Source organism: Typopeltis vanoorti, chromosome 8 (genome assembly GCF_054136105.1).
Source record: "Typopeltis vanoorti isolate ZY-2024b chromosome 8, IOZ_Tvanoo_1.0, whole genome shotgun sequence".
Lineage (NCBI taxonomy): Eukaryota > Metazoa > Arthropoda > Arachnida > Uropygi > Thelyphonidae > Typopeltis > Typopeltis vanoorti.
Window position 1 is genome coordinate 113,982,860 of NC_143556.1, and position 18,995 is coordinate 114,001,854.

At 35.2% G+C, this 18,995-nt stretch overlaps 1 protein-coding gene across 1 annotated transcript in view; it reads left to right on the top strand.

Moving 5' to 3' along the window:
* LOC150104294 (uncharacterized) overlaps positions 1–18,995 on the top strand; it is a 636,238-nt gene that overhangs the window by 205,492 nt on the left and 411,751 nt on the right. Inside the window, exon 18 of the mRNA XM_090396452.1 lies at positions 9,528–9,690. Coding sequence (XP_090252578.1) covers positions 9,528–9,690 — 163 coding nt within the window. The remainder of the gene's footprint in view (positions 1–9,527; positions 9,691–18,995) is intronic.

Genomic DNA, 18,995 nt, shown 5'->3' on the forward strand with positions numbered 1-18,995 from the left:
TAAATTTTCAACATCTTTCTCTAAATCCAGAGTAATTTTTAAAAAAGGTGATAAACCTTTTGGCAACTCCCATAGGCACAGATGACTTGCTACTGCTTCTGCCTGGTATCTCCAGCTCTGGGCCTGGCTCCCACTGAAGAGACCTCAATAAAGGTCGAAACTAGTCTGGGTAGATGGCCAATCCCTTTAATGCATAACAGTATACATATCCACATAGGAAATGTGTTTTGCATTATGGGAGATACTGGGTTAGAAGTGCCTGGTAGCTTGCTCCACCTTTGCCACGAGTTGCCTTGGTGTTGCACTACTTACTGGATAAGATAGTACAACACTATATATTTAGTCCTGAAGATATTTTCAGGCGCAAACTTTGTTTGCTCTCACTGGAGGCAAAATGACTTCTTTATCCTTACATGTCAAGGTTTGCTTCAACAGCGCAATTATCCCCTGAGTTGTATTTGCAACTTTTGCTATGTGACCTTTGAACTTTAAATTCTTATCCACCAAGACACCAAGATCCCTTGCCTCTTCAGTTTCTTTAGCATAACCCTGCTAATATAATGTGCCACTGGAACTTGAATCATGCCAAAGTGCATAACTTTGCACTTACTAACATAAATTGACAACAGCCATTTTCGTTTGCCCAAATTTCCAGTCTTTTCAAATCATTTTGTAATTGCTGAATATCAGTAGCATCCTCGATTGCCTTGCCTATCTTTGCATCATCGGCAAACAGTTGTACTTCTGACGTTAGATTCTTCCTGATGTCATTAATGTATAAATTAAACAATAATGGCCCAAGGACTGAACCCCGAGTCTGGCAGATTCACACCCACTGTATACCACTTTTTGATATCTGTCTGTCAACCACCCCTTGATCCAAGTCAATAGATTATGTTCCACTCCCATATTCTCCAGTTTACACAACAGCCTATTGTGTGATATCTTAAGATGCCTTAGAAAATCCAACATTATCATAGTATATCCATTCCCTTTATCCAACTCACCCATAACGTTTTATAAAATATGAGCAAATTGCTAAAACATGACCTTCCTTTAGACCCATGCTGTTCCTTGCAGAGTATAGCATGTTTGTCTACTCATTTCTGTATATGAGTTCTTACCAACTTCTCTAAAATCTTTACTACCACACCAGAGATACTGAGAGGTTGGTAGTTAGACACATCAGTTATTGCACCACCCTTGTACAATGGAACTATCATACATTCCTTCCATTCCTGTGGTATCATTCCTGAGCTGAAACTCAAGTTATACAAACATGTGAAAGGCCTAGCCAATTTGGCTGAACATTCCTTTCGCAAACAAGCTGATATTCCATCTGTCTCTATAGACAAATTCTTATCCAGGTTATGCAACAGCTCTTCAACCTCATTCTTATGAACCTCTAACTCTTCATCCAGTGTATCAGTAGCAAAGTGAGCACTCAAAATTTTCATAAATTTTGAGTGTTCATTAGTTTCTGACACTTGAGTACCATCTGCATTCAATAAAGTTATTCTTCCACGTTCATTCTTTCTTTTACTTGGCATAACGATAAAATTCTTTTGGATTGAATTTTGCTTGAATGGCCAATTTCTTTTCTTACTCTGATGTAGCTTTCCTCACAATACTCATTACTTTTCTAGTCTCTGAGCTTTATATATTTCATAACTCCTCTCACTCTTATTCTCATGATATTCTTTCCACATCATCTTCTTTGGATTTCTTGCTTAACAAGGTTGGACATCCATTTCACTCCAACCTATTTATTCTTCAAACACTAGGGATACATTCAGATACCACCTCATTTAAGCACTTTTTCAAAGATTTCCATGCATTACTGACATTTTTCCCATTCAGTAACTGATACCATGCGACCAAAGATAGTATTCTCTTAAGTTGATCATAATTTCCAGTTTTGTAGTTCAGCATGTAACCTGTTTTAATCAGAGCATCAATAAAATTAGATTCTTCTCAAGAAAGTACAGCATGATCACTGTTGCCATTTGGCAGTAAAATAGCTATATTCTTGACAGAGACCCCCCCCCCCTTCATTAGTAGCACTCCTCCTTCTCTCATATTTCTTCATTCCTAAAAATAGTATACCCATTGCACTCAATCCCACTTACCATATCTGATTCTGCCAACAATCTTAGGCCACATCGTATTCAATAAAGCAACGAACTCAACCCCTTTGTTTCTAATGCTCCTGACATTTGTGTATAAACATAATAATTACTACCTAGCCTATTCTTATGATTAGATATGCAATCTATTGGGTCTTGTTCTAGAATTTTCTCTTTTCCCTCCCCAGACATACTTAAAACATCCGAACCTAAAGTATATTTTTCTACTTAAATTATTTGTACCTATCAGAACTACCATCTGCTTTATTTTTCTTTTTTGGTTTTCAGTTACATTTGTCATATTTTTAATTTTCACTCCTGGGAAACTAGAAGTGGTGACTTCCTTGCCAAGTGCAAATGCTAAAATTTGAGTCATCATACCATATGACCTCTTTTTTTTCTTAGATATTAGCTGATTTAATTTAATATTTTGAGTACAAGTTCAAATTTTGAGTAATAATTGAAAGTACAAGTTGAGTACTTTCCTGCCTGTTCTTGTTCTGATCCTTTTTCTTATGCTGTCTAAGTTTAGTCAAACGTTTTTCCACCTTTTCCAATTCCCTGGTAGATTTCCTAATAATTTCTTTTAATCGAGATATTTCTAATATCATCTTATCCTCCAATAAATTATCATCATCACTGCAGCAGTACTTTTGTTTATCAGGACAAATGCTCTCCTCAGTAGCAACAACTTGAACTTTAGACACTGCCTTGTTACAACGAGTTTTTGGCGCCATTTTTAAGAGTAGTAAAAAATATTAGTCAAAATTAAATTAGTTGAAACACTAAAGTAGCTGTATACAAGACAGTAATCAAACCAATTTTAACTTATGGATATGAGAGTTTGTTAGTAATAAAACTCTTGATCAAAGACTAGAGATCACAGATGTAAGAGTTCTGGAAAGATTTGGGGATTGAACTGATGGCATCAATGACATTGTCATATTGAAAATGAGAATATTAGGAAAGAACTTGACATTGTTAGCATTCAGCAGAGATAATCTCAAGTGATAAAACAGAATGGGAGAGGAAAGATTAGATAAGCAAATGTTCTTTGCCAGAATGGCAGGAAAAAGACCCAGAGGAAGACCAAGATGTGTATTAATACAGTAAAAAGTGCCTTAGAAGACAGAATTATAAGATCTGATAATATTGGAATGTTGACTGATAATAGGCTAATCTGGCAGAGAATTGTGGATAGGAAAGTATGATGTAACTTTTCATGTAGTACTGTTAATTGCAAGAAATTTTTATATAGAGGATATTATCATAATATTAATCTTACCATAAAGATGATCTCTGTTTTTAACAATTATTTTTTTAAAATAACAGCTTTTTAAAATGACCCCTTTTTTTACTATTTCTTTCAGAATCCAAATAAATCACTGACTCAAGACCAAAATACAAAATAAACACATTTAATATAACAAAAACAATATATATACATTTCAAACAAATATTACATTACTAACTACAAATTAATTGGATCCAAGGCCTTTTAAAAATAAACTTACACTTAAGACTAGACTAAACACTTTGTTTTCACAATGACAAAATGTTCATAGCCAGTTTCTTTCTCTGTCAAGGGCATTTTCCGAAGATATATTACTTTATTCTTCATTTTCACAGGATCCTTTTTCTTCACTCATGTAGCACACATTTAATTCTTCCTGACTCAATTCTGTCTCCTTTCCAGTAGAAATAATAGTTAGATCTGGCGTCCTTAATACAGATGAAACTTCCTAATCAGAGTTTTCTCGAACATTCCTTTAGAATGTAAATAGCAATTTCTTCTTTTATTCACTACTAATGCTTATTGACAGTCTTAACTCTTTTATTTTAAAAAAAACTTAGTTTTACTATTCCCTTTTCAGAATCTACTATAAATCTTCCAATTAGCGTTTCCTCCAATAATCCTTTTAAAACGATCTATAGCAATATTTCCCTTTTATTTATTAATACTTATTCCACATTAAAACTTCATAGTTCCATGATTCCTGTTTCGGACTATACTGTTGATTTTCCTCTGACTATCACATAAAAAACTTAAGTTCCTCCAAACCTAAATATCTGCCGGCCTATGTTCTAATTTCTTTTTGAATGCTATCTTGTTTACTCTCTCGTTGCTTCGATACCGAACTTGTCAGCTGTCAATCACACATCAAACTTCTTGGCGAGCATGTGCACTCCATGAAAGAGGTAAGCGAGAAACTAGGTATAATTGCACACGTTGTCTCCGTTAGCGACAAGAGAATGTCTTCATAAAACACAACTTAATATTTTAAATTATAATCAATTTGCTTAAAATAACACAACTATTCAAATTTTTAACTGCTTTACATATCACTTTTGACAAAACAATTTCAATAACGGGCACATTGCAAGTGCCAACAATACGTGTTATGAAACTAAAACTAATAAACATTCTAACATAAACAATATGTAAAAATATTCCGAATTTTAAATTATGATTATTTTTACAGTACTATCATAAGATCCTAACATATACCACTGAGGGTATATGTCAGGAATTTAATGATGATGAATGTACGAGTGTGGTCTGAAAATTTCTCGGCCTCGATAATAGATGGAACACTATCGGCAAGACTTTTTTTTTTGCTAAGTTGGTACATCTGTCATAAGCATCCATGTGAAATTGCAAGTCATTCTATCAAGTAGTTTGTTTTATATAGCTGTCTGAAGCAAAAGTGTTGTCTGTATCCCTTGAAATGGATAAAATTGAGTATCGTGCAGGTATGAAATTCTTTGTAAAAGATGGTTAAATGCCAAAAGAAATTCATTCGAAGTTCATAAAAGTTTATGGGCACTCTTCTCCTTCGTTTTCGACAGTTAAGAAATCGATTTATTACTATGAATGAGACTTGGATTCACCATTACGGACCAGAATCTAAACAGCAGTCAAAACAGTGGACAGAAGCTGGATGTTCAACGCCAAAGAAGACACAAGTCGGTTCCATCAGCAGGAAAGGTCATGGCATCGGTGTTTTGGGATGCTAAAGGCATTTTGTTTATTAGTTATCTTGAAAAGGATAAAACAATAACCAGGGAATATTTTTCCAATCTTTTAACCAGACTAGACGAAAAAATTTGTGAGAAAAGACCCGGTTTGCAGAAGAAAAAATCATCTTTCAACAGGACAATGCACCTGGCTACAAAGGTGGTTTGGCAATGGAAAAATTAAGGGATCTGCATTATAAATTTTTGGGACATCCACCCTATTCCCCAGATTTGGCTCCCTCTGACTTCTATTTTTTCCCAAAACTAAAACTCATCCTTGCTGGTGTTGGATTCTGAATGAAGATAAATTAAAATTATTAATACTCCCTTCAGAATCCAACATAATCCACCATATCAAAGGCTACATCTGTAGATATTATTTAATGTAAATCTCTTATTGTAAACTATTATTCATATATATTTTTTATTTTTTTATTTAATTAATTAATCTAGGATATGTATTAATAATGGAAAGGACTCTGTATAAAAATAATGTTCAGGTTATTTTATTTGTTCCTATATTATAGTAGAAGAATTTGTATTCATCTTGTTTATTTATATATTATTTGAATTGAAAAATATCCTTTTATTTAATTTCTGTATGTAAAGGTAAAAATGTTATGTAATGTTTATGCTTATGTACTGCTCTAATTGTTGTCATGGATTCGGAGTTAAAAATAGAAAGCGCGAGCGTAGTAGTGCGTGAGTTATGGATGTGAGATGGAATTGATATGAGCTAGACGGTGAGAACAAGTTTTGGCGGGAAAACGGAGTGAAAATATATAAACGGAAAGCGAGAGTAAACAAGAGAGTGAAGAGCAGTTGGTCGTCAGTCATAGCACTAGAACTAGGGACTGAGTACAATTGGAGCACTCAGCACAGTAATGGCACTGAGAACAGTGCAACAGAGATGAGGAAATAATTTATTGGCAGCATGGAGTTAAATAAGAGGCTGTAGTACAAAGAATTAAGTGCTGTGATCAGATTACAAAGGATCGAAATGTAAATCGACAACTCAGAATATTGATATGGAATTCTGAAGTTAAAGTTGTATTCCAGAGCTTTCAAGGAAGATTAGTAGAAAGCTGATTCTTTTGTAAAGTAGTATATGAGGAATAAGTGAATTCCAGTAAGAACAGTTGTACTTTATAGCATTTTAGAGTGAAGTTATAAGAGTTACCTCCTTCTGTTAAATCCTAACATTAACTGTGGTGTTTATGCTGAATTTTACCAAAGCTAGAAGATTAATAGTCTCCCCCTCTTAAAGTGATAGCTATCTCTTGACTGAGCTATGTGATTTCTGACTAAGGGATCGATAAAGAATACTATTGTAAAAATATTTGCTGTGAATTTCAGTGGTAAAGAACTTTAGAACTATCTTTGCCTATTAGGGAGAAATTAGATTTTGAAGCTCAGTGTCTAATACCAAAAGTTAAGTGAATGTTATGTGTAGTTGAACTGAGTTAATTTTGCATTATCTTGTACCCAAAGTATGCTTATGTACATATTATATAACTTTGCATTAAATGTTTTGTTTTATTGATTTCAATTTGTTGTTAGCCCGATTCTTTTCCACTACACCGTTCATAAAATTATCGGACCTAGCGGGAACCTCAAATGTTAATGTAAAATTCGGCCTATATATTAGACTGCTAAAGTTAATTAATATTTGATTACACTATTTTGCATAGACTAATCTGAATATAGGGTGGTGCAGTATAATAGAAATTTCCCTACATTTGGATTAGTAATCATCATACAAATTAATTAACCTTAATAAGAACAACGTTAAAGCAAGATGGCGGATCAAAAGACAGGAAGGACGATCCAACACTGGTCAGTGTTTTTCTTCGAAGCAAGAGTTGATTACAGCTGCAGAGAGGTATTTTGCAGATCTTACTGAGAACCACTACAGGGACAGGATAATGGCACTGGAGCATCACTGGAATAAATGTATTAGTCTTGAGGTAGATTGTGTTGAAAAATAAAAAAAAATAATTTCGAAATTATAAATTCGTTTTTTCATTGTTAGGGCAAGAACTTTTCATACCACTCTTGTAATGTGGCCAAGTGTAAGGTAATGCACTTTGGAAAGAAGAGATTATAAGCTGTGTACTGTATTGATAAAACTAAACTACAGACTGATGAGGCCAAGGATTGTGAGCATGGATGATTGGGTATGATTGTTGAAGGACACTAACAAGCACTGATAGAGAAGTTTCTGTTCCACTTTGTAAAACTTTAATAAGGCTACACCTGAACTGCTATGCACAGATTATGGTCACCCAGATTCTGTGGGGATGAAGAAGTGACGAGGATCCACAGGCTAATGACAGAGATTGTGGCAGGTCTATGGAATGCTCACTAAGAGAATAAATCGATGGTCTGTGGATTTTAAAAACTAACTGATAGGCAACAAAAAAAAAAAAAAAAAAAAAAAAAGAGGAAATGTCATAGAAGTATATGAAACTGTATACTGAATATATTTTAGATTCTGACTGCTTACATGTTCTTGCATTGTAGTTCGATATTTCAGTTTCATTTTGTTTTACAAATTCCTTGCTATGTTTGTATTTTTACATGATTAATCATAGATTTACACTTCCTTTTTCCTGTATCACCCAGATATTTTGTTGCATATTTTATATTTTGCAAATTTTGAATCTTTACATAAATCATAAAACTTTGAAATATTGCTTTTTTATTATTATTCATCATCAAAACTACTCTTGTTCACTATTTAAGATAAATTTTAATACTTCATAATCTAAACAACTTTTAAGACTGCATAATATAAACTGACATAAAGTTATTAAATGGGTATAGAATTGACACTGAAGGCTTTTTTTTTTCGGTACAGTGCAAGATGAAAGAGAGAGAGAGAGAGAAAAAAACAAGGGGGGTCACTAATGAAAATTCCGTAAGATTGTGGTTAGTAAGGGTGTTAGGCCTAACTAGATTTTTTGATTAGATGGTAATGAGTGCTTCATCAATGAAAGAATTTTAGGAGAGATATTATAGGTATTGTGTGAATAATGGATCTCCTTTGATGATTCTTCTGACTCCATGGAGATATCTGTATACATCCATCCATATTTTAAAACCAAATGTAGAAAGAAACATAAAAGTTGTAAAAATTTACCAGAACTTATGAAAATCAAAATATCTTATAAGCTCTTTGGTAAATCTTTGAAAATTTTGATTAAGTTCTTTCTATATTTGGCTATAAAACACGAATAAATCTATACTATCCTCCATTTCAGCTTAATAAAATTGTCATTAACTTTTATGGAAACTTTATTTTAAAAAATATAGAGTGAGCATAAATATCATAATAAATTTTCATTTATTTCCTCAAATAGCAAAATAAAAATATTAACAGAACTTTTATTTTAAATTGTGAAATATAAAGAATATTATGGATTTATTAATCAAAATGAATTCACGATAAATCATGACATAGGAAAAGTTTGGTGTTTTTGGAAGAAGTCTGGCCTCTTCATAAATATTTCCGGCTTCTGAAAAAAAAAAACTCTTTCAGCGAATACACTGAAAGAGTTTTTCTGGTACCAAAAGAAACTTTCTAAGTAATTGTACTGTGGAATAAGTTTACTCTTTCTTTGGAAATCCTTTTTTATTTTGAACAATTAGTATGGCTTGTTATCCAATGCAGTTATTTCAACCATAGGGTAATACAATCATTTTGTCTGTTTGTTATCTTCATCTTTTTTTTTATATATATTATTTGTTAACATCAAATAACTGTTGTTTTGCAGAATATATTTTAGATTCTGGCTGCTTACATGTTCTTGCATTGTAGTTCGATATTTCAATTTCATTTTGTCTTACAAATTCCTTGCTATGCTTGTATTTTTACATGATTAATCATAGATTTACACTTCCTTTTTCCTGTATCACCTAGATATTTTGTTGCATATTTTATATTTTGCAAATTTTGAATCTTTACATAAATCATAAAACTTTGAAATATTGCTTTTTTATTATTATTATTCATCAAAACTACTCTTTTTCAATATTTAAGATAAATTTTAATACTTCATAATCTAAACAACTTTTAAGACTGCATAATATAAACTGAAATAAAAACATTAAAGTATCAATAGCAAACACAATGAGGCTTTGTTTGCAGTCGTGCAAGATAACTGGATATTTTTCTGTATTCACTGCATTTGTTATGTTGCATACAACAGGCATTTTTTTTCTGCTTTAGTTAACTGAATCTTTCTACTGATTAAGCCAAATACTGAAGCAAAACTGAATATTCAGTGCAAGTATGAATTCTTCGGTCCTGATTGTTTATATTGATGATTTAAGAATATACTGTAGTAAAATTATATTACTTACAATATCTTTTTTTTGCAGCCTGTTGAATTTCGCCTAACTCACAATGGTGGCTCTGGCTTGTCAGTTGTAAATCTTCCTCTTCCTGTAGAAGCTAGATATATAAGAGTTATAATTATGGAATATGTTGTAGCACCTTGTATACGCCTTGAGCTGATGGGCTGTACTCGTCAAGTTTGCTTAGGTAAGTACTTTAAAGTGGTTTTTCTATTACGCTCTATTTTTATATGATCTTTTCTATATATATGAGGTGTGACAATTTAATTTCTGGAATGCACCTGTAAAAAATCTACATTCAGAACTATACATTAGTGGCTACTGTTGCCTTCAAAGTCGTCCCCTTTTGCATTTATACACTTAGATGGTGTTCCCATTTTTGGAAACAGGCCTGGAACTCTTTTTCCAGAATACTCTTGAGTTCCTTTATCACATTATGTTGGACATCAGCGATGTTAGAAAATCTTCGTCCTTTTGGCGAAGTCTTTAATTTTAAAAACAGCCAGAAATCACAGGGAGCTAAGTTGGGTGAGTAAGCAGGACGACCTAATTCGGTAATCAATTTTTTGCCCAGAAACTCTCTCACAATGAGCGCACTATGACTTGGAGCATTGTCATGATGGATGAGCCACTTGTCAGGCCACAACTTAGGTCTTTTTCACTGAACAGAATCTCGTAATCTTTTCGGCACCTCTAAATAGCATTGTTGGTTGACCATCCCTGTTCATTGAATTCATAGTGGATGATTCTCTTGTAATCGAAGAAACACACCAGCATGGTCTTGAACTGCCAACGTGACATGCACCTTTTTTCGGACGTGGTGATCTTGGCCATTTTCATCAGCCATTTTGTTTCAGGATCATACTGGAAGCACCAGGTTTCATCACCCATAATTACTCTTGGAAACGTGCTTATTTGCAGAAAGATCAGTCACAACTTGAACCTGCCGCTGCTTCTGTTCGTCCCTCAGGATCCAAGGCACAAACTTTGCAGAAATTTTTTGCATATCTAATTCTTCAGTTAAAATTACCCTGATTGTTTCTGAATTCATTTGCAATTCATCAGTCATTAATTGCACACTTAATTGACTGTTAGACCATACCAAACTTGCACTCTGTTCACATTTGTGCCCATCATTTTTGTTTTTGGCTGCCCACTTTTGGGGTCGTCATTCACATTGTCTCGCCCACCTTTGAATCTCTTATGCCACTCAGACACTTGACGTTTTCAGAGCATCCACACCATATGCCACTTTCAACAGCCTCAACATTTCAGTAGCAGTTTTGTCGATTTTCGCACAAAATTTGATTTTTAACACGTTTCTTCAAATTTCGATCACACATTTTTATACCAAAGTTTACACGCAGATCTCTATTGTTTTTGCAATAGCTAACTAGAAAATGGCTCTATCAGCTTGAGGTTTACTCGTATATTAGTAAAATGATGTACACACACACACACTTGATTACTCATGTGACTCCAACTAAATCACCACACGGGCAACACTACGTGGCTCTTCCATGGATTAAATTGTCATACCTTGTGTATATATAGATATGCTGTGTATACATAATACAGTTTGAGTTCTAATGTGATTAGGAAGGTCATTAAGTATCTAAGGGACCTCAGTGTGGATTCTCTTACTTTGTGATCTGTTATGCCTGTAATAGTTGGTTTCTTCTGTCTAGCACCTGTTTTGTTGGGGAGGAAATCCTGATTTTATGGGAGAACTGAAGAGTCTGTTGCTAGAAGAAAGTGCAATGAGTGATGCAAGCAAGAGATAAAGGAAGTGTGAAGTGAGAGATGAAGAGAGTGGAATGGATCAGATTGAAGTGCATGTTATGGTAATAGTAGTGTGAGAGATGATGAGAGAACAGGAATACAAGAGAGAGAGGGAAATGGAGAAGTTGGGGTGGGCAGGGAAACATAGCATAAGGAGAATGAATGTGTGTATATGGGAATGATCAGCATAGGAACAGAATGGCTTGGAATGTGCATATGTGTAAAGGGGGGGGGGGATAGTTGAGTTTGAGAAGATATATGTAACAAGTGGGGGGTAAAGGCAATTGAGTTCTAGAAATAAAAAAGTGTGCTGTCGTATTCATTTATGAATGCCATGAGCACCAAAAATAAGGGAGACAATATTGTGTCACTGATTGAGTTTTATTTTTCCAAAATTTGTTGGAATAAGTGAAACATGGGTGGATGAAGATAATATCCTGATAGAAATGGAAGGGTGCAATGCTTTTGGAAAGATAGAAGTGGGGAGGGATGCTGTTGATAATCACGGGGGAATTATGCCCACATAAGGTGGAGATGCAAGAGGAAAATAGCAGAAATGGTTTTGGGGCAGTGTGATGTGAGGTAAACATTGACAAGTGAAAATATTTAGTTGGATGTTGTTTTAGGCCCAGGAACATGAAGGGGTGGTGATGAAGAAATGTATATGCAACTGTTTAATATACAAGAGAAAGGTGATAATTATGGAGTGATTTTAATTATGGTAATATAGTTGGAATGAAAAGCATTTGGAAATAAGAAAAAATGAATTTCTTTAGTCTTTGAGAAAGAGTACTATCTTAGGTAGTATATAAAAAGGGCATGCAACAATCAAGAGTCTTAGATCTGATCATTAATCTGATCTTAGATCTGACCTTGGCAAGGTTATGTCAGAAACAGGTGAATATCGACCAAGACAGATGAGTAGCGGAATCGAGAGTGAGGAAAACAAGCAGAATGTGAATGAAAAAATAAAAGTTGGGAGTGTAGTAAGTTTGAAACATTGTGAAGTTTTTGAAGATGGTGTTAATTGGGTGGATGAATGACAAGCAAGAGTAGGTTACTTGCAGAGAGAGAGAGAGAGAGATGGATGTGTTTAAAGAAGAAGTGAAATGTATTATTATTATTACGGGTATCTCCATGGATTCAGTATCATTAACAAGTAGAGAAGGATGAAAGAAGAGAATAGGCGACTGGAAACAACAAATGCAAGGTGAACGAGAGGGAATGAGAGAAAGGCAAGACAGTGCTGGAACCATGATGGAGAGATGACAGGACAGCAAGTAAGTGGGGAAACAAAAAATGAACGTGTTAGAAGAGAAAGAGTGAAGGATGCAGGTGAGCAAGGAAAAACAGCATGGTAAAAGGTGTGATGTATAGAGACTTGATGATCCGTGGTGTCCTAAAGAGAATGCATCTGTCAGATGCATTCTATCTTGGAGGATTGTTTGCCTGACAGAACAAAAGATAGCATGGCAAGTAAGCAAAGTAAAAGGGTAGGTGAGATGATTGTGATGGTGTGCACAATGATTGAGAAGCATTGTGAATCGGGTGGCAACTGATCTGAGGTTTGTGCTTGAGATGCCACCAAAGAAAACTGATAGAGGGAAGATAGTGAGTGTGTTGCCCAGGTATGATGATATAGAGAAGAGCTTCAATAATGAATAGTGTATTACCAGAATTTTTCAAAAGAGAAGCTAGGATTATGTGGATGCTTGAAGGGCATTTGAAGATAGAAAAGAACCGTATGGAAGAGAAGATTTGCATTTGAATGAGGAAGGGCGCAGGCACAGGAGGAAGGTGACATTACCTTGATTTTTTAAACTAATGCCAGGAGTAGTAGTGGGAATAAAGGAGACAAATTGGTGGCACTGATAGCATTAGCCTGTGCAAAGATTATTGGGATGCCTGAGATATAGTTGACACAAGATGATATGCTGACAGTAATAGAAGTATGCAGGGTATAGCATTTTTTGACTGGATAGGAAAGGCAGACATGGTGGTAGAGTACTGCTTATAATAAATGATCACTTATGTCCTTTCAAGAGTGGAATATTCAGAGGGCAATGGCACTAATGGTTTAGAAAGCATATAGTGTGAGGTAGAGGTAAGCAGGACAGGATATTTAGTGGGGTGTTGCTATAAGCCAGGGAGCACAGAGCTGGAGATGTTTAGGCAGTTGAGCTTGGCAAGTGCAAAAAGAATGATTGGTATGTGACATTTTAATTACAGTAATATAATAATAAATTTAGTTTAATCCTTTATCCAAGTGTAAGCAAACAAAGTTTGCACCTGAAGTGTCTTCAGGACTCAGGCAACTTGTGGTAAAGGTGGACTAAGCTCTCATCACTTGTCTTAGTATCTCCCATAATGCAATGCACATCTCCTTGCAGACATGTATAATGCTATGCATTAAGGGAAGGGCCACTATCTAGACCGGTTTCAACCTTTATTGAGCTCTCGTCAGTGGGAGCGAGACCCAGAGGCAGTGATACTAAGGTGGAAGTAATGGAGAGGTCATATTTACCTATATGAGTTGCCAAAAGGTGTCTCACCTTATTATTAAATTACTCTGGATTAGAGAGAAAGATGTTGGAAGTTTTTTTTTCATTTGGTTGGACTATATAATAAATTTAGTTTAATCCTTTATCCAAGTGTAAGCAAACAAAGTTTGCACCTGAAGTATCTTCAGGACTGAGGTAACTTGTGGTAAAGGTGGACCAAGCTCTCATCACTTGTCTTAGTATCTCCCATAATGCAAAGCACATCTCCTTGCAGACATGTAGAATGCTATGCATTAAGGGAAGTTTGAAACCCAGACTGGTTTCAAACTTTATTAAGGTCTCATCAGTGGGAGCGAGACCCAGAGGCGGTGAGCCCTTCCCTTAATGCATAGCATTATACATATCTGCAAGGAGATGTGCTTTGCATTATGGGAGATACTAAGAAAAGTGATGAAAGCTTGGTCCACCTTTACCACGAGTTGCCTGTCCTTAAGATACTGCAGGCACAAACTTTGTTTGCTTACACTTGGATAAAGGATTAAACTAAATTTATTATAGTCTAACCAAGTGAAAAAAACTTCTAAGATCTTTCTCTCTAATCCAGAGTAATTTAATAATAAGGTGAGACACCTTTTGGCAACTCATATAGGTAAATATGACCTCTCCATTACTTCCACCTTAGTATCACTGCGTCTGGGTCTAGCTCCTGCTGACGAGACCTCATTAAAGTTCGAAACTGGTCTGGGTTTCGACCCTTCCCTTAATGCATAGCATTATACATGTCTGCAAGGAGATGTGCTTTGCATTATGGGAGATACTAAGACAAGTTATGAGAGCTCGGTCCACCTTTACCAAGAGTTGCCTCAGTCCTGAAGATACTTCAGGGTCAAACTTTGTTTGCTTACACTTGGATAAAGGATTAAACTAAATTTATTATATACAGTAGTATTAATTCTTAAGAGGAAACTGCATGTAGTAGTAGTAAGAAAATGGAATTTCTTGAATTCTTGAGGGACAAATGTTTTAGCCAACATGTAGTAGAAGGAACATAAGGTTCAAGAGTTTTAGATTTTGTCATACATCAGGAGATATTACAACAGAGATGGCATTGCTGCCCACAGTTGGAGAGAGTGACCATGTGGTTTAGACTTGGAAGATGAATAGACATGCAGGAATATTAGAGACAAAGGAATATATATTGAATTATAAGGTAGGTGATTATAATAGTCTTAGATATCAGCTTAGGGCAGTTCTATGGATCGAGGAATTGGAAGGACAAGATATCATCAGTGCTTCGGAACTGTTGAAGGAATATTTATTAGCAGCAGTAGCAAGTCGTATACTGTGAGTGAAGAAGAGGACACAGTTTTATTGTAAAGTAGATAACACACAATATCAAATGGACACTACAAGTAAAAAAGAGGATACAGAAGAGATATAAGGAGAGGGGTGGAGAGCAGATGCATGAAGAATATAAGACTCAGGCCAGAAGAATGACTAGTATGGTAAGGAAGGAAAAATTGGAATATGAGAAGAGATTGGCCCTGCGATCCAAAGAAAATCCTAAAGAAATTCTTTCGTTATGTGTATTATTTTTGCCCATTTTTATCCAAAATTGTTGGATAAAAATGGACAAAGGACATAGTGGAGTTGCTCAGTGAACACTTTATTAGAGTATCGTCCTGGAGAAATATATTTTAATACTACACGGATAGGACAGGTTCAAGGTTTAGAATTACAAGAAGAATAGAGTATGATTGAAATACTGAATAATCTGCATGTCAGTAAAGCAATGGGACTGAATTGGATTTCACCACAGGTTTTGAATGTGTAAAGAACTGACAGCTCTGTTGGCCTGGCTTTTCAGTGAAAGTCTGGCCATGAGAAAAGTACCCAAGGAGTGAAAGGAGGGTAACATAGTGCCATTGCATAAGAGTGGTAGCAGTCAGGAAGTGTCAAACTATAGAACAGTTTGTATTTCTTTAGTAGTTAAGATTTTGGAAAAATTAGTGAGGGATCATTTATAGTATTAGGCAGATGAGGGTAATGTTATATGTGAGAGTCATCATGGATTTGTAAAGGAGTGCTCTTGTTTTAGTAATATGATTGCATTTTATAATAAAGGGACAAGTGTGGTTGATGAGGGTAAGACATATTCTGCCATTTTTTTTGATTTTACAAAGGCATTTGACAGGGTACCATATGATAAGCTGATATTTAAGTTGCAACATATGGGTTTAGATGTTGGATTGGTTATCTGGTAGGTATCAGAGAGTTGTGTATGAGGGAGCAGTTTCAAGGAAGCAGGTTACAAGTAGGGTCTGACAGGGCTCATTACTAGGACCTGTATTGTTTAACCTTTATATCAGTGACACTGTCAGTGGATGTATATTATTACTAATAATTCAGAGTTGCTGGTCAGAGTTATTAGTAATAGTACAGATGTGGTAGCTCTGCAAGAGGATTTGAATATACTGGATAGATGGGCAAATAAATGGGGGTAATCAATTTAATTCAGCTAAATGTAAAGTCTTGAAGTTTGGAATACATTGATAGCAGGCTGCTTACTCTGTTGTAGGATCTGTACTGAAGGAAGTGGTTGAGGCAAGGGATCTTGGAATGATGATTGAAAGAAACTTTCAATTTGGAGAAGATATTGCAAAGGTGATGAAGGTAACCCAGAGGATTGCTGCAGTACTGAGAAGAGTTGTCATTCCATTGTATAAAGCCCTTATCAGACTATATCGGGACTTTTGTGCTCAAATTTGATCCACAGGTTTTGAATGAGATAAATTAATGATGGAAAGAGTACACAGGCAGATAACAAAGATGATATCAAAACTGTGCAATGTTAGTTATGAGGACTGGATGTGAGAATTTCTGCAGAGTTTGGTAGATAGAAAAAATAGAGGCAATATGATTGAAACTTTTAAACTGTTGATAGGTAGTTACAGGTTCGACACTGGGGAGTTCTTTCGTTTGGTGGGGAAATGAGGATAAGGGGCCACACCTTCTTTACATGGAAGGTGGTTGAACCGTGGAATGCATTGCCCTATAGAGTGATAGGATGAACAGTCAATGCATTCACAGAGTGGTATGATAGACTGATAGACTTTGTTTTCTAGGGTGGGCCTTCTTCGATGAATCACAAGACTCCACGGAGGCCTGAATCATAATGATAATAATCACATCTGATTATGGCAATGATGCAGTGGACATTAACATGCGAAATGAAAGAGGTTATGGTTCTATTGTATAAGGCCTTGATCAGGCCTCAAACTTCTTGTGCACACATTTGGTCACTTGGTTTTCATGTTGATGAGGATATATTAGAAAGGATCCAGAGAAGATTGCAAACATCAGTACTACTTTAGTCCATGTGGAATATGAAGGTTAACTGTGGGAATGCAATTTGCAAAGCCTCTTAAATAGGAAAAAGAGATTGGATACAAGATGATTATGTTGGCAAGAGGTTGTTACCAGGTTATAAAAATAAGAAGCCATCACTGGATATATATATATATATATAAGGTGGATGTGAGCAAGAGGGTAAGGATCAGGTTTTTTGCATGGAGAGTGGTGGATGAATGAAATGCATTTTCTGATGGTGTGGTGAATGCAGTCATATTGAGTGAGTTTAAGGTGCAGTTTGGTAAACTTTGTGTGATAATATATATCTCATTCCTAGCATTTCCTGCATAACACTGGTTGACTGAGCCTTACTAGAAAATATATATAAAAAATCCATTTTCATTCTTAACATTATTTGAATCCAATTTGTTCCAGTCTTTCTGTGTTTTACCCTCACTATAAAAGACTTATGAAAGAATCTTTCTTGTTCTAATAATGTTTATTGATGATAATGACTAATGATGATTTCTATGAAACAAAAATGTTTCATGTTTTATGAAACATTTTTGTTTCATAAAACATGAAACAAAATTTCAGTTTTGTTTCATTTCTATGAAACAAAAATGTTTTATGATAAACAAACTGTTTATCAGTTTGTCATAGCACTGATATAAAATTATTGACTTTCTTCATAGAAAAGTGCTGCACAGTGTATAGTTGATATCTGAGCTGACAGATGTGAAAGGATTGCATGGATTAATGATATACATGAATAATCTGAAGATTATATTTTGTTTTACAAATTAAAACAACTTATTCATATATATATTATTTAATCTGTAGTTTTTGCTTCTTTTTGAGAATCATCAATGTGGTGTGCATACATTCGACCAGTCCGTCACTTCATGGCCATCGGACACAGTTAAAAAAACTTATACCCCACTACGCCCGCTCTCCCAGAATATATGGTGTCCCGAAAATACGCAAACAAAATGTGCTGTTTCGACCTATTGTGGAAGGAATAGATAACCCTAATTACCACTTAGCCAAGAAATTAGTGTCAACGCTCAAGGAGTTGGTAGGTCATTCCCTCTCCTACATAAAGAACACACAACACTTTATAAACAAAATTAAAACATAACACTCGACAAAGACGACTTATTAGTCAGTTTTGACATTTCTGCCCTTTTCACAAATGTCCCAGTCAATGACACAATCCTTCTATACACATTCATAAATAATGGCTATAACAAAAATACCATCAATAAAATACTTAATAAAACATCAACAAAAAATAATCTAGATTACAGTAAAACCATAACCATCCCAAACATTAAAGGGTTATCAGAAAAAATCAACAGAATCCTACACCATTATAACCTCAATGCCACCTTCAAACCACCTACTAAACTTAAAAACATATTCAACTCCTCTAAGAACCCTCTCCTCCCATTGGCACATCCTAGAGTTTATTGCATCCACTGCACCTGTAACTTACCATACATTGGTGAAACAGGACGTACAATCTCTATACGTAAGAAAGAATACATAAGACACATTAAATATAACCATTATGGTGAAGCAGGCCTCTCAGATCACGCTCTCAACACCTTACACCAAATCGACTGGAAAAGTACCTGCTTTTTACACCATACAAAAACCTAGTAGGGGTGCTTAAGGGTCAAAGCTGTATAACTGAGAGGAGACCTCCACATAGCCTTTAAAGGAATGCGGAGAACCGACCAGGGCTTCTGACCAAATGTCCAATCCTCACCTTCTCGTGGTGCACCCTGTTGGGTATCTACTTTGATACTGAATGAACGAGGATGGGCTGGCAATTTGGGATTTAGCCGACCAA